Here is a 16,791-nt window from a genome sequence, read left to right on the forward strand (position 1 = left end):
TTAAACTTTGTATCATAAAAAAAAATACTATTTACAGAAAATGTGCATTTACGTTCTCACCTCAGGGACCGTAAAAATTTAATATATTCAGTATAAATATACTTAATATTAATTTTCATGCCGTAGGTAATATTTTATCTTACTTCAATAATTTAACGACCCTATTACTTTTATGGATATTATACGTATATGATTAAAATATTTTTATTTAATTTGACTTTTGTTTTGGGCACTAGGTAATGATGGATAGAGACTTGATGATGAATCTAGTAGCGCAGTCGTCGGATAATCACATGAGGTTCATTGATGCTCGCGAAGATTTGCTCATGACGCGCGCGAACAACTGGCGGGATGATCTTGTGCAGGGAACTAATGAGTGAGTAACTATGAATGAATTAAACTATCAAACCATTCAAGGTATGGCTATATAACACATTATGGCTATTTACCTATTGTTTAGCGCCTCTCGTTCCACAACGAGAGGTCGCTATCCGATGTCGGCTGTAGGGTCCCCTAGGACGAAGTTTTTAAGGAGACTTTTTAGTGGGATGGTCCTCCCTTTAGGAGGTCCTTTCACAAGCCCCACACGACGCAGGCACCGGCCGTCGCGGCCTGTAAGTTCTTTGATGCATTTTTACTCCTCCCTCACCGCTGAGGGTCAGCCCAATTTTCCACCTATTCGTCTGGGCACAAAAAACAAAAATCACCTATTGAGTCTTTACACTTAAGTCACAGGGTTCCGACATAAGAGGGGCTTACATGACACGCTAAAATCGACGTTCAATTTTTTTCCTTACATTATATCTACCCAGGGCCTCCGAAATGTTGTTTGCCAGGGACCCCGGCATTTCTTAAGATGGCCCTGACTACAAGTGGTATATTTAAAATAATTATTTGAGTGAAATTATTAAAATTTCTACGTTTTAAAATATTTCAATTTGATTTTTACAGTAATGAAATCAAGCGCAACCGGGACAGAGTCCTAGAGATTTATTACTTCATAGACAACCAGCGGGAAGAATGGGCGGATATGCAGATGAGCATGACGGAGACCGTCGACCCCGAGACCGCTGCCCTACTCGGGGAAGACTTTTGAAATGCATTTGTGTTAGGTACATAATTATGCGTACATGAACATAAAATTAAAATAAGGATGTACGGATGCCTAATAAACTGCCGCTTTGTTTTGCGCAAACGAATAGCTTCATTTAAATTTAAATTTTATTTACAGCCCAAGGTATAGGTTTTAAGGTGGTTGAACCCTTTGTGGTTCGACTCCGGCGGCACCACCGCCACACCTATTTCTACCTAATAACAGCAGTGTTAGGCGCTGCTGTGTTCCGGTTTGAAGAGTGTGGTAAGGGAGACAGACTTTTCCGAGGCGTTCCAGCTTAGTCCTCAGGGGTAGCGGCGCATCTGTGGCCGACCTCAGGTAGGAATATCTAATCCTATCTGGGGTTGATTACAGATGTCCATGGGATGTAGTATCCACTTACCATCAGGTGGACTGCTTGCTCGTCTGCTACTCTTATATTATAAAAAAAATAAGTTATCTTATATTCGTCGCATAAACAATTTTCTGCCGTGCCACAGGTGTTCGCTCAGACACTTAATGAGCGGCATTTTTTTTAAATCAAAGGACCATTATTCTGCCGGCTAATTGCATATGCCATGCTCATCTTATGCCAATGTGATCCTTTATACATTTCAGATACCGTTTAGTAGAATTGAGTAGCTCGCGAGTGAGTGATATAAAAGATATATATCTTCACCAAAGAGCTAATCACTCATTAACTCCGACGATTTTGAATTATATCTTTATATCCGCGTCACATGGTTGAGTTCATAGGTCCATACGATTCCAGATATAAGATCTTCTTCAACGCAACAGTGTTATACTCGCTCGCGAGTGAGTGATGAGTCAAATGAGCGAGTGACTGTGAGTCTGATTTGAGTCAAAGGCATTACGTATTAAACACTAAATTAAAATATTTTTTCTTTGCTAAGAATATGAAAACAGGGGATATACAAATAGAGTTGGCTGTAAAATTCATATGTAATTTCTTGCCTGTTTAGTATTAATTATAAGAATCAAAAATGTTATCAAAACATTTTGATCTGATTCTCTGAAATACTGATATAAAATGTCGCTTATATCGTTACAGAGCTACTGAGCTAAAGTGAGCTATTGAGCTAAAAGAGTGATACTTATATATCACTGAGTTCAATAGATATATCTCTCTCTCTTTTCACTTTAGTGATATATATATTGCGCTCCTCTACTGTTTAGTACTAGACGATATTTTCCTTCATTATTTTTATTGTGTGGCGGCAATTTTAACGAGCGCCTCGGGCTGTTTGGACTCACGCTACGCCATAATATACTTTATGATTAATAAATGGTTTAACGACTTTTATATATTAAAGATAATAATATAATTGGACCTGACAATAATATATTATAATTGTTATTATAATGAGGGTTTTTTTAAAACAAATATCGCTATAAATTATAATAAAACTATACATAATATTAATTAACGCAATAATTGCGTATCTCATGAAGTCGATTAAAATTGTAAAACTACATAGTATCCCAATTATAACTAAGTAAGCAAAATATTGTGGGTGGTAACCAAAAAAACGATTATAATATATTACATATGTACAGATAGTATTCTTATATCAATACAAATATTTACAAAAAATGTAATATAATGATGGTACATAGATACAACAAGCATCTTTCTGTTCATTTCTTTGCTTTCTGCTTCATAGCTTGAATATACATTTCCAGACCTTGTTGTATTTTTGGATTCCCTACGTACTTAATAAACTCGGCTACATCTTCTTTTCTGGTCGCCTGTAGTCTCTTCAAAGGACCTTCTCTAATACTCAGCTTTGTAATAGAGCGCGCTAGGGGTGGTATCCTGTCGAATTTCTTAATGAATGCTTTGCATTTAGCTATTGCATCATCCTTGTCCGTCGCAATTTCATCGATCAGGCCCACCTGGAATAATTTTTGTCAAAATCATATGATCCTAAAGAAAACGCTCAACTTATCGCACTTTTTTTTTATTAAATCGACAAAATTATAAAATATTGCTAATTAAAATGTACCTTTAAAGCTTCATCAACAGGGAACAGTTTGCCCGTGGTGAGCGCCAACTCGGCTTGCCTCATAGGGATGGTGTGGCACATTGTGTCCATGAACCAAGGCGGGGCAATGATACCCAAGGCTGTCTCATTGAGCCCTATGCTGTACTTGCCGGCTACCATCGCCCTGTATTCACAAGACATCGAGAGAAGACATCCGCCGGCGGGTGAATGGCCCTACAAGAATAGTACACACATAGATATAGTTAAAAAAAAATTGCAGTCAAGGAACGTTTGTTTTTCGCCCTTATCTTGTGCATTTGTACTTTTTTCAAGGATTTCGAAAGTTAAGGTATCGTCATATTCGTCTTAAAAAAACAACGAAGATAAGTTTTAAAAAAATATAAACAAAATTCCGGATATTTGGCGCAAAATATGGTATGGTAAATAATTGAAAATATTTATATATATGTATTATGATTTATACAAACGTTTATAGCTGCTGCTGTGATGAAATTGGCCCCAAAGAGTTTTAGCCAAACTTCTTGCAGTGTAGACCAAAATGCTTCAGCCCTCTTCAAATCAGGCTTATACATTTCCATTATGTCTAAGCCAGCAGAAAAAACAGTTGGGGAAGCCTATATGAAATGAAAATATCTAAAAACACCTTCATAAAACAATAAACATAAATATAATGCATCAAAAACATACTGTAATAATTGCTTGATTTACATCCATTACCAAATAACATATCATCTCTTGGATTTCTTGAGTAATTTATTAAAGCATTTTCAATTAAAAACTATTTGAGTTGTTGCAATTTTAAGCAGGATGCAGGTATAATTATAATATATTGATACAATCCATGAGCTTGTAATTATGTACTTGAATTGAATGAAGGTGGTAGAACCCTTTGTGGTACGACTCCGGCGGCACCACCGCCACACCTATTTCTACCTAATAACTGCAGTGTTAGGTGCTGCTGTGTTCCGGTTTGAAGGGTGTGGTAAGGGAGAAAAACTTTTCCGAGGCATTCCAGCTTAGTCCTCAGGGGTAGCGGCGCATCTGTGGCCGACCTCAGGTAGGAATATCTAATCCTATCTGGGGTTTGAAACAGATGTCCATGGGTGGCAGTAGCCACTTACCATCAGGTGGACTGCAAGCTCGTCTGCTACTCTTATATTATAAAAAAAAAAACTTGACCAGTTTTTGTTCTTACCGACTTTACATATAATTATTTCTGGGGGATGCTGAAAGGAATCGTAAATAATCGATCTTAACGAATTTTTGCCTAGCCAAGTTCTAAATTTGACAATTAATCAATAATAACAACTCCTGTTGTAATTTGGTAATAATAATAATAATAATTTGTGATCAGCTGTGTACAAAATTTTTCATGGGTTTATGTCGTATGTTAGACTCTTTACCATCTAGTTTTTTGCGTCCAACGTTGGGTTAGTTAGTTTTTTGGGTTTTTGGGACCTTGGTCCAACGTTCATCATCTTGATGAGTAGCTTAAACTCCAAAGACAGTCAATTTTCACATTAGTGCATTCCAGACTAAATATAAATACCATTGAAAACTTTAAATTTACAAATTCTCTCATACATAAATGTGTAATAACTAATCATGGGATCCTTCATGTCATGTACAAGCTAGGTTTAGTCATTATCATAGAGGTATGGAAAATTGATATAATAAATTCTAGTAATAAAACACACTTAATTGGTGTGAAGAGTTTGTGTGATAATGAGTTCAACATCAATGTTAGCGGTACTTATTTTCCACTTTGTATATCCATTAAGAGCTTTTCCTTAAACTCTACGATCTAAGAGTAATATAATTTTTATTCAAGTGAATCTAACAATAGAATTTATTGTGTATATTAATCATATTTGTGATAACTATGCTTTTATAAGGCTAACTGCCCATTGCTACTAACACTTCAACAATTGTTATGTAATTTCGACATTAAGCTGTAGCTTAGAACAAATTGGACAGGAAAGCAAGTGAAACTCTGAAGAGATTCACTTGCTTTGCTGTCCAATTTGTTCTTTGAGTCACCGATGTACATGTTTCATTTTATTCATTCAAAATACAACTGTATAAACAGCATTGATGCATCATAAACTTATGTATCTTCGTACATACATAAATTACTTTACAGTTGCCAAGGAACTTATCAGTAGCATTAATAGTTACTTATTACATCTAGTTGCTTATGAATTCCAAGAGAGTAGTCAATGGGCGGTAAGATTAAATGTATGTAGGATCAACTTCTTAAGTAACATGTGTAATCTAATTTGTAAGCAATGTTTGTCGGCCATTGACAGTAAATTAGAAACAAATGAGAATTCACCTGACCACATCAAACACCTTCATATTCTTCAGTTTTGACATCAGGCGGGAATATCAGGTTTTTACTATTACTATTGGATTACTAGCTAAACTACATACTAATTATCGGGAAGCTTTTAGTTCATTGACATAACCTTTAGAGCGGTACTATGATTCACTAATCAAACTGATATTAAAAAAAAGTGTGTTAATAAAAAAAAACAAAATGAAAGATACAAACGTACTGATGTTAGAATCATGGCTCTAGTTTTGTTCTTAGCTACTTCATCAAATGAGTTACTCAAGTCTTGCAGCAGGTCCAAGTTGAGGCTGTTTACGGGCATCCGCTGCATGGTCAGGATTGCTACTCCATCGTTGTCTACCTTTAGATCAGTAAGAGGATCAGCCTGGCCAGCCATTGTCCGGAGGCCATTGGGAACTATCCTCCTAACATTGTATGCGGCCGGTCTTAGTAAATACATCCTAAAACCGAATTTTAATAATTATTATTATAATAACAACTACATTCTATTTATAAACAAAAAATTGGAGTGTATCACACTTATTAAAACAATTGAATATTACACTTAAGTAACACAAACATAATACATATTATGTTAAAATTACACATTATCTTTTTTTTAATTACCTAATTAATTATTACTGTTTATATTATTGTTTTAATAAGGTCTGTTGACTCTCGGAGCCTCATTTATTTTGAATTGTACAAACGGTTTCTTTTTATTTTTTCAATACAATAATTTATTCTAATAAAGTTTTTCTTACCTGTTAAATTGACCTATACACTTCGTGGTGACTTTGTCTTTGAGCAAACTTTGTAAACGTAGTGAGTTTTTATTACCTACCACAGTTAACCACTACACAGACAGTTTTTTTGTAGTTAATTAGTTTTGTCAGACTTTTAGTTGGAGTTTGGACTTGCCAAACTTAATCAGATGAAGTGTTGCCACACCTACGGAAATTAGTATTATTTGTCAAAAAATCTGAAAATATTATGTTAAGTAATATTTTAAGGAAGATTATTATTGATTGGGTAAATTGTAAACTGAAAATGTCAATATAATCATATACATACATATGTACATACGTAACATACATACAAGTACATTAAACAGGATAGTTTTCAAATCTTTACCTATTTTAAAGGTACATTCAAATTTTGGGACTACGCCGCGTAAGCACCGCGAATAGACACCAGCTCATCTAGCTTAATAATTTAATAGGAGAAATTAGATTATTTTCTACTTCTTCTTTCTCAATTTCGATCAAAAATACTAGTTGATCGAAGTTTCGCAACCATAACTGATTTGTTGTTGACCTGCCTGACTAAGTTGAAATGCCTCGAAAAAAATTGAATTGGCTACTTGACACTTTTTGGGAAACTGTTTTAATGAATTCATATACGTATTATATATGCCTTTCATTGATCATTTTTTCGAAAAAAGGGCTATTTATTAATAAAATACATATTTTTATTACGGTAAACGGAACGTTACGCCAAAACAGGCGGTCAAGTGTCATTTCGTAGCGTGACGTCAACACATTGAAAATATAGAAATAAACTTCGACGCTACACATACTTCAGAGGAAATCTTGGGAATTATTTAACTTTTATTAGTACAATTGCAAGAATGTCAAATTACAAGGCGTGTGCAGTGACGATGTGTACAAGTCCGATCGCTAAATATCCTAACAAATTTGCTTATACAAGTTCCAAACACTCAAATCTCATAAACGTTAAAGAACTTGCAGATTCTTATATGTTTAAATCCTCTGTTTGCAAGCAATGACATTTTATACTATTTATGTAAGAGAAGTATTATTGAGAAAAAGGAATAAATTTAGTAACTTTCAAGTTATTCGTCAATTCCAAATCATTGGAACGGGACGTAATCAAAACAAAACAGCAAGTGGAAGTATTCATATATTAAATATTATTAGAATCGGAGATAAATTAGGGGAAACATGACCATAAACCAGAACAATATTTAATGGTGCGGTAATATTACAACATTGACATGTCCAACACGCTTTTCTATAAACAATAAGCCAATTCTAAAGAAACAATTCTCAATAACCACGCCACAGTTTTTAGACATCTGTCCCATCTGTCATTCCTGTTATCGTCATCGAGGTCATCAACCATTTCTTCTTTCTATTCGGCCAGCTTAGCATCGTAGTGGTTATATTCTCTTTGCTTAGCATTTTAGACACAGTAGTGACATCTATGTTGTTTCCCATTTATAACACGGCCATCCTGACATTGTGGCGTTCTCGACACATCCTTCTCATGGACCATCGACGTCTCGTAAATGCAGGAACTGCCTCATACCAATGCAGCAGAGGCACAGGTGCATCGACAGTCCTGGCTGAAGTAGTAGACGGAGGTGTTGCCACGCCCGGACACGGTGGTGTTGTCATCATCTTCATTCACCAGGCAGAACCTCACCATCTGTCTGCGCACAGCTGATTGTAGAGTTTTATAGACATAAATCTCTACTTTTTAAGTCTGAAAATAGAAAACGAAAAATAGAATACTCAGTTTTCACACTGTAATTACTGTGTAGCATAGTTACTCACAATCGCGCAACTAGACATAAACCATAGGCACGACGTTAGCATAGTTTAGGTACATAGTACTGCAAATAAAAACAAATTACCACATGACATAGGCACGTCGTTAGCATATCATGGGTTACCCACATGTGTATAAGAGACAAAATAAAAGTAAATTACCACATGACATAGGCACGTCGTTAGCATATCATGGGTTACCCACATGTGTATAAGAGACAAAATAAAAGTAAATTACCACATGACATAGGCACGTCGTTAGCATATCATGGGTTACCCACATGTGTATAAGAGACAAAATAAAAGTAAATTACCACATGACATAGGCACGTCGTTAGCTTATCATGTGTTAGCTAAATATGTATAACAGACAAAAAAAATAAAAACAAATGACCACATGACATAGGCACGTCGTTCGCATATCATGGGTTCCATGGGTCCCATATGTGTATAACATAGGCACTTCGTTAGCTTATTATACACATGGAGGAAAAATAAAAAATCTGCAGCGCCCGTCAGTTTTCACACCGGCTATTGGCCCTCGACAGCGCCCACAACGCTTATAGCGCGCAGCAGCGTCCACAGCGCCCATAGCGTGTAGCAGCGCCCACAGCGCCCATAGCGCGCGGCAGCGCCCGGCAACGCCAGTAGCGCCCATAGCGCGCGACAGCGCCAGAAGCGCAGAACAGCGCCTGTAAGCGCCCGTTAGCGCCAGGAGCGCAGGACAGCGCTTATCAGTGTCGGCAGCACCAACAACGCACAGAATGCCGCTTGGTAGCGCACGCAGCGTTCGGTAGGGCCTTTAGCGCCAGGTAGCATCCGCAGCATTCAGTGGCGAACGTTTCACACAACAAGCAGCCGTGCAGCACTAAGCAAACACCTCTTGCAGCCTTCGACAGCGGCTGTAGCACTGGAGAACGCCTGCAGCACCAGCAGCTTATAGTAGACTTGTCTGACTATCTTAGCCTGAGTTCCTTCGTCATCATAAGTTTCTGTGCAAAACAAAATATTAGAGACAATTAATTTACTTTCAACTTCATAATGCGTGCGTTAACATACTTGTTGCACTACAACAATACTAATTTAAGCCAGAATTAACATTTAATTAATAATGAGAAAGAGTGGTTGCGAGGAAGCTGTGCTGTCACTTTGACCTTACAAAAGTATCTCAAAATTCCAACCCGTTAATAATTAATTTAGCGGCAGGCATTAAAAACATTTTACACAGAAAATCCCCATATGCAGGTTCAGAACTTAATAAAATAGCACTAGCAATAGTATAGCGCTATTATAGCAATTAAAATTAAATAGATGGTGAAGAATTTCGTTTTAACTTCTATGAAGATTCGACGATTGCATCATACATCATACATGGACGTTTTGACGTTTGGCGACATGGTAAATGTCCATAAAAACATGAGTACAAAAGCCCAACTCCAGCAACATACATTACAGCTTGTTCATAATGAAAACTATAGCGGAAACATAAAGACACCACTCTCCGCACCATGAATGGTGTATTTCCTCAACACTTGTCTTGAATTGCCATAATACCGGGGATCTCAACTCGAACCGCCCATGCAGCATAAATACTACCATCTGATGATGATCCACATGCTAGCTTGAAACGTTTAATATGTCGACTGAGCTTGTTACCTGCAAACATAACTAACCAAGCATACGAACTATAGAAGTTATTAAACATTATTTGGTGCAGCGGATTCAACAAAGGCTTTAACATCATCATAGCTCGGCCAATCCTGACCTTTACTTATGTCGGCAAAGTACAGAATTTCGGTGCATAACAATTATCGGATATTCATAAATCATTTTTAAGGTATTTGTAATTGACCATCTAAAAGTTAACTGGATAATTGTATTTTTGTAATTATTACATCTTTCGGGCGCGTTCACACGTGAAATGCATTATTTCGACGAATCCTTACAATTTTCACACACCACACACACAATAAACATGTTTGGACCAATAGCGGAAATATGAAAATGTTGATTTGATTTTACCGTGTTACCAATCCAATGAATGGCGTTATGTTACCATGGATGATGCCGCAGTAGAAAGCATATTCACTTTACCAGCAAATACATCTTACTTAAGTCTCAAGCGTCAGTGATCGCGTGACCGATTCAGACAAAGGCAGTATCATCCACGCCGGCGCAAGTCCACCCGTCGTCTCTCCGTTGAGCGGACCAATCTATCCTTGAGCATACGGCCACGATACCAGCTTCTCTGTTGGTCTCGACTTTGCCGATAAACGCGGTCTGAAATCTTTAAGGGGCATGTGGGATAGAATCACGTGGATCCTATCCCACTTCTGATATTAGAATCGGAGATAAATTAGGGGAAACATGACCATAAACCAGAACAATATTTAATGGTGCGGTAATATTACAACATTGACATATCCAACACGCTTTTCTATAAACAATAAGCCAATTCTAAAGAAACAATTCTCAATAACCACGCCACAGTTTTTAGACATCTGTCCCATCTGTCATTCCTGTTATCGTCATCGAGGTCATCAACCATTTCTTCTTTCTATTCGGCCAGCTTAGCATCGTAGTGGTTATATTCTCTTTGCTTAGCATTTTAGACACAGTAGTGACATCTATGTTGTTTCCCATTTATAACAATATAATATATAGATGTCTATGATAAGAATAGAATTATAAGACGACTATGAGAATTCTGTTTTAAGGGCCCATTCTGTAATTAATAGGACACAATTAAAATATATCATGACTGTGTTATTATTGCTTGTGCATGTGCACTGATTAACTTACAGGACTGTATAATTAAAAATACATGATTTGCTAATATTAGTCTTTTATTTGTTTATTTAGTTTATATGGTTCTATTGAGTACACACAGTAGAACTTTTGTATATATTTATCGTCATATGTTACAGTTACAATAATTACTACAGATCACTTCAAAGCATTCTGAAGCTGTTATTTCCTTCGTTTATATTGAAGCTCTTGCTAAGCTGAATTTGTGTGCTGCTTGCGTTAATGCTTTTCTTAATTCCTAAAATTATTTTCTGTAACAACTGAATGTATTTTTTTTATCACTGTCATTTTCATAATTAAATCTGTAGTCCAATTACAGCAACTGTATTGTAGTTTTCCTTCCTTCATCTTTTTGGGTAGTCTATGCAAGTAAAGAGCTACTGTCTATACACTTTCGAAACTTTTGGTTCCTCACTTCTTCTACAACTCCACATTAAAAATGCTACTGCATGTTTGCAGCATCCTTGGGAGGCAGGACAGTAATCCCATTTAATACTTTCCTTTTCATATACAATCATAGACACTGTGCATGACATCTGATGTACCTTGTGTTCAGGACAACTTTTACTTTTCATGAAACACAAGCTTGCCTTCTTCTTAAACTGCACATACCCTATAGCGTCGTCACTATAATGCTGTCGCGAGGATCTGAAATTATAAATATAACCAATAAATAACCTTAAAGCAGTTCACATAACAATATAAGTATAATTTAAAAAAGCTTGATAATCACTTAAACATAACCTTTCTTCTATCGGAAGTCGGCTAAGAAATGTTTTAACTGTCCGAAATGATTAAATGTAAAGAATATTTTACTTAGTTGTTTGTGATTTCCATAGGTTATTTCGCGGAAGTTTTTGTATTCATTTTTATTTATTGCATTGTATATCTTCTTTAAGCAGATATACGCTATCAACTTTAATATAGTGTGGATTTATATCGGTTCACAACATAAATTCAACCAACTCTAACAGCCACCTAACAGCAAACGATATAATTATTATTTGTCTTGTTTATTATGCGTGTGGTGACGTCACATGACATTTCAAGCAGCACGGTCTCCGTTTTGGAATTTACAACCGACAGATAAAAAATCGAAAATTTCCTTTTAGAAAATAAAAATACTTATAGTGTATTAAAAATTAAACTAAATACTGCATAATTTATGTTTACTTATAAGCTATCGTATCGATCATATTTCATATTTTATTGTTATTAGTGTCAAGTACCCAATTGAATCCACGGTAAATATCCCAACTATTATTACAACAACTATTATCCCAACTATTATTACAACTAAAATATTACAACCCTTCAAATGGAGGACAGAAACGCAGACGGACTACTTAGTTACTTTCTTTATGGAACCCGAAAAATATTTAACTTACATACATATAACAAATGTTTGTAAGTGGAACACTCAATGCGCGACTCCGAGTCACACTTGGCCGGTTATTTAGGTATAATAACTGTTTAATCTCCCGCTTACACACCGCCTAGCACCATTTTAATTACCGCTTTCATACCTACATTATGACATTTCATTTTCATTACATAAATATTGCAGAGGCTTATTAAGAAAACTAGACGAAGCGGATGAAAAAGCAGAGAAGGAAAGATTAGCTAAGGAGGAGTATGACGCCAGAGTGGAATTCTACGCTCTGTCATTTGTGGAATACCTCAGTGGCCCGGAGCTGATAGAATCTATGTTCGAGAAGGATCCAGATGGTTCACTCCTGCTTAAAATTGGAGGAGAACTAGTCGGATTTTATGAACAGTAAATACTTATCCTCTGTGTTTTATGAAAATCCTATCTATTTGAATAAGCCGTTTTCACGCACACAATTTAGACTAAAATTTTAACGAATTCAATAACACCTCATATATTAAAATTCGTCAAGCATTTTGGGCTGTACTTTACGACCTAGCACACCAAAAAATTATACATACCTACATACTTAAAACATTCGGCCGATTACCCGAAGCAGTCGGGTAAAAAACAGCTTTTTATGTTTTGGTATTGCATATACAAATATATGAGAAAGGCCTTGAAAAGTACCAGATAATTAAAAGGTTATTTTACATCAGGTACAAAGAACAATACGTAGAGACAATGGCTGGCCTGGTGGAGTTTGCACAAGGGGCGTACAACACAAGGCAACACGAAATCAAACTTTTCAAGGATCTGGTTGACAATGCTTTGGAAGACAGTGTTAAAAGAAGCAAGGAGTTAGTTAGATTTATATAAATGGTCAAGTGAGAGTTGAACTCGCACATGAAGGATTCCGTATCACCAAATTTTCATTCATTATATATATTTGCATTCATTTATTTATATAATTTGATATCTTAGCAGTCATAGAAGTAAACGCATTGTGAAAATTTGAACGGTCTACATATAGCGGTTTATTAGAAAAAGCGAAAAACGCCGAAAAAGAGTGGTTGCTTGTATACCGACCCCCATTTATGTTATACGCTGTGAAATCCATTCCAACCATCCAATTATTTTATTAAAATCATTTTTAGAGTGGTAGGAGATTTCGAAGCAAAGAAAAAGCCTTTAGTAGGCCAGATGAATGAGATTATTAGCAAGTTCACTACAAAACAAGCCACGATAGAACAACTCGAACCGAACATAATGGATGTTGGAGAGGCCTTCAACGATCTGCTGTACGATCTGTGGAAGAAACTGATGACCATAGAGATGCAATTATGTATGAACAATGTGAGGTACTGGGAACATGTTATATGTCGATAAGAGAATTAATATGTGGTAAATACTAATTGCAAGAGCGTTAATTCCAATCAACGAGGTATTTTTAGGACAGTAAAATGTTATAGGCAGTATAGATAGGAATTTTAGTTTAGGAAATGCGCAATGATTCTTCTTGCAAAGTCCAGTTCCCAGTCCATCATCAACCCATGACTGTCCTGTTGCTAGGCACGGGTCTGTTTCAAAATGAGAAGGATTAGGCCATAGTCTACCGCGCTGGCCAAGTGCACATTGGTAGACTTCATATACCTTTACAGAACTTTATGGTCTTTAGGCTACGCAGGTTTTCTCACGATGTATTCCATGACTGTTAAGCAAGTGATAATTATTTTCTAATTAGCACATGGCTTTGAAAATCTGAGGTGCGTGCATCTTTAGTATTCGATCCTCGCACCCCACGAATGAGCGATGGAGTTTCTTAACCACTAGGCTATCACTGTTTTTATTGTACAAAACAATTACCTACAGGGTGATTTAAAGCGTAACTTTTGATTAACACCTATGTCCTTATAAAAAATAATGTATACCATTTTGACTTGCGAATAAATATTCCAGGAGTCCAGGGTCCAGTTCGCGGTGAACATGACTGAGATGATCACGAAGCTGCTGGAGGTATCTCGCAACGCGTTCGGCGCGTGGCGCGAGCACGAGGGCATGTGGTCCATGCGCCAGTTCGAGACGCTGTCCAAGCTGCTCGGCAACAAGATACTGCTGGGGGATGCGCCACCTGAACTGTTTGAGGCGAGCGAGTGTTACTTTCTTTCTTTCTCAAATAGCCAATTAAACGTTCGGTCACGTGGTCCATGCAATAGTTCAAGACGCTCTCCAAGCTGCTCGGCAACAAGATACTGCTGGGTGATGCGCCACCTGAACTGTTTGAGGCGAGCGAGTGTTACTTTCTTTCTTTCTCAAATAGCCAATTTAACGTTCGGTTATGTGGCCCATGAGCCAGTTCGCGACGCTGTCCAAGCTGCTCGGCAACAAGATACTGCTGGGGGATGCGCCACCTGAACTGTTTGAGGCGAGCTCGTTTTACTTTCTTTCAATCTTTCTTTCTGCTCGGCAACAAGATACTGCTGGGGGATGCGCCACCTGAACTGTTTGAGGCGAGCTCGTTTTACTTTCTTTCAATCTTTCTTTCTGCTCGGCAACAAGATATTGCTGGGTGATGCGCCAACTGAACTGTTTGAGGCGAGCTCGTTTTACTTTCTTTCAATCTTTCTTTCTGCTCGGCAACAAGATACTGCTGGGTGATGCGCCACCTGAACTGTTTGAGGCGAGCTCGTGTTACTTTCTTTCTTTCTCTAATAGCCAATTTAACGTTCGGTCACGTGGTCCATGCGATAGTTCAAGACGCTCTCCAAGCTGCTCGGCAACAAGATAATACTGGGTGATGCGCCACCTGAACTGTTTGAAGCAAACTAGTATATAACCTACGTTATATTCCTTCATTTCTTCTTTCTTTCTAAAATAGCCAATTTAACGATCGGCCATGTGGTCCATGTGACAGTTCGAGACGCTGTCAAAGCTGCTCGGCAACGAGATACTGCTGGGGGATGCGCCACCTGAACTGTTTGAGGCGAGCGAGTGTTATTTTCTTTCAATCTTTCTTTCTCAAATAGCCAATTTAACGTTCGAGCAGGCAATAATACGTTATTGCTTTATGAATTTTCTGGCAAGCTAAATTTGCTTTTACATACCGATGTTTGCTAAAGATAAATTACAATAAAAAATATTTTGCTTTTCGTCTCTTCGTAAGATTTGGATATGTGACGTTTAAACTTTGTATCATAAAAAAAAATACTATTTACAGAAAATGTGCATTACCGTAAAAATTTAATATATTCAGTATAAATATACTTAATATTAATTTTCATGCCGTAGGTAATATTTTATCTTACTTCAATAATTTAACGACCCTATTACTTTTATGGATATTATACGTATATGATTAAAATATTTTTATTTAATTTGACTTTTGTTTTGGGCACTAGGTAATGATGGATAGAGACTTGATGATGAATCTAGTAGCGCAGTCGTCGGATAATCACATGAGGTTCATTGATGCTCGCGAAGATTTGCTCATGACGCGCGCGAACAACTGGCGGGATGATCTTGTGCAAGGAACTAATGAGTGAGTAACTATGAAGAATTAGACTATAAAGTCTTTCAAGCTTTAGCTATATAACAGATTATGGCTAATTTGTTATTTCATATTGACCCTAAGGTCACAGGAGGCCCACATACGAGGAGCGACTCACATTCACGACTCGCTAAAATCTACATTGATTTTTTTTCCTTACATTATATCTACCAAGGGGCTTCGAATTCTTGCGTGCCAGGAGGCATTTCTTAAGACGGCTCTGAGTACTAGTCGTATTTTAAAAAGCCATACTTTATTGTACAAATAGAGCCAGCTAGTATTATTATACAAGTAAAATTATTAAAATTTCTACAGTATAAAATATTTCAATTTGATTTTTACAGTAATGAAGTCAAGCGCAACCGGGACAGAGTCCTAGTGATTTATTACTTCATAGACAACCAGCGGGAAGAATGGGCGGATATGCAGATGAGCATGACGGAGACCGTCGACCCCGAGACCGCTGCCCTACTCGGGGAAGACTTTTGAAATGCATTTGTGTTAGGTACATAATTATGGGTACATGAACATAAAATTTAAATAAGGATGCAAGGATGCCTAATAAACTGCCGCTTTGTTTTGTGAAAACGAATAACTTCATTTAAATTTTATTTTCATACAGTTATCTTATCATTGTATTGGTCGCATAAACAATTTTCTGCCGTGCCACAGGTGTTCGCTCAGGCACTTAATGAGCGGCAATTTTTAAAATCAAAGGACCATTATTCTGTCGGCTAATTACATATGCCATGCTCATCTTATGCCAATGTGATCCCTTAGACATTTCAGACTGTTTAGTACTAGACGATATTTTCCTTCACAATTTTTATTGTGTGGCGGCAATTTTAACGAGCGCCTCGGGCTGTTATATACTTTATGATTAATAAATGATTTAACGACTTTTATATATTAAATATAATAATATAATTGGACCTGACAATAATATATTATAATTGTTATTATAATGAGGGTTTTTTTTTTCAAATATCGCTAAAAAATTAAAGCAATTAAATGTTAATAATTCACTTTAATAATGGAC

General features: G+C 36.8%; 1 protein-coding gene and 1 pseudogene across 1 annotated transcript; one reads left to right on the plus strand and one right to left on the minus strand.

The window, feature by feature from the left end:
- Nucleotides 1-239: 239 nt before the first annotated feature.
- On the plus strand, nucleotides 240-16,716 carry LOC140756052 (dynein regulatory complex subunit 3-like; annotated as a pseudogene).
- On the minus strand, nucleotides 2,698-6,378 carry LOC140756049 (enoyl-CoA delta isomerase 1, mitochondrial-like). Its single transcript, XM_073091444.1, has 5 exons — nucleotides 6,220-6,378; nucleotides 5,679-5,916; nucleotides 3,588-3,734; nucleotides 3,121-3,333; nucleotides 2,698-3,010 (listed from the first exon to the last, which is right to left on the minus strand). Exons 2-5 carry the CDS (start codon nucleotides 5,913-5,915, stop codon nucleotides 2,753-2,755), a joined length of 855 nt encoding a protein of 284 aa, XP_072947545.1. The 5' UTR covers nucleotide 5,916; nucleotides 6,220-6,378; the 3' UTR covers nucleotides 2,698-2,752.
- Nucleotides 16,717-16,791: the final 75 nt, after the last annotated feature.

This window comes from Epargyreus clarus, unplaced genomic scaffold (assembly GCF_041222505.1).
Source record: "Epargyreus clarus isolate Ecla_fem2 unplaced genomic scaffold, WU_Ecla_fem_2.2 ptg000034l, whole genome shotgun sequence".
Classification (NCBI taxonomy): domain Eukaryota; kingdom Metazoa; phylum Arthropoda; class Insecta; order Lepidoptera; family Hesperiidae; genus Epargyreus; species Epargyreus clarus.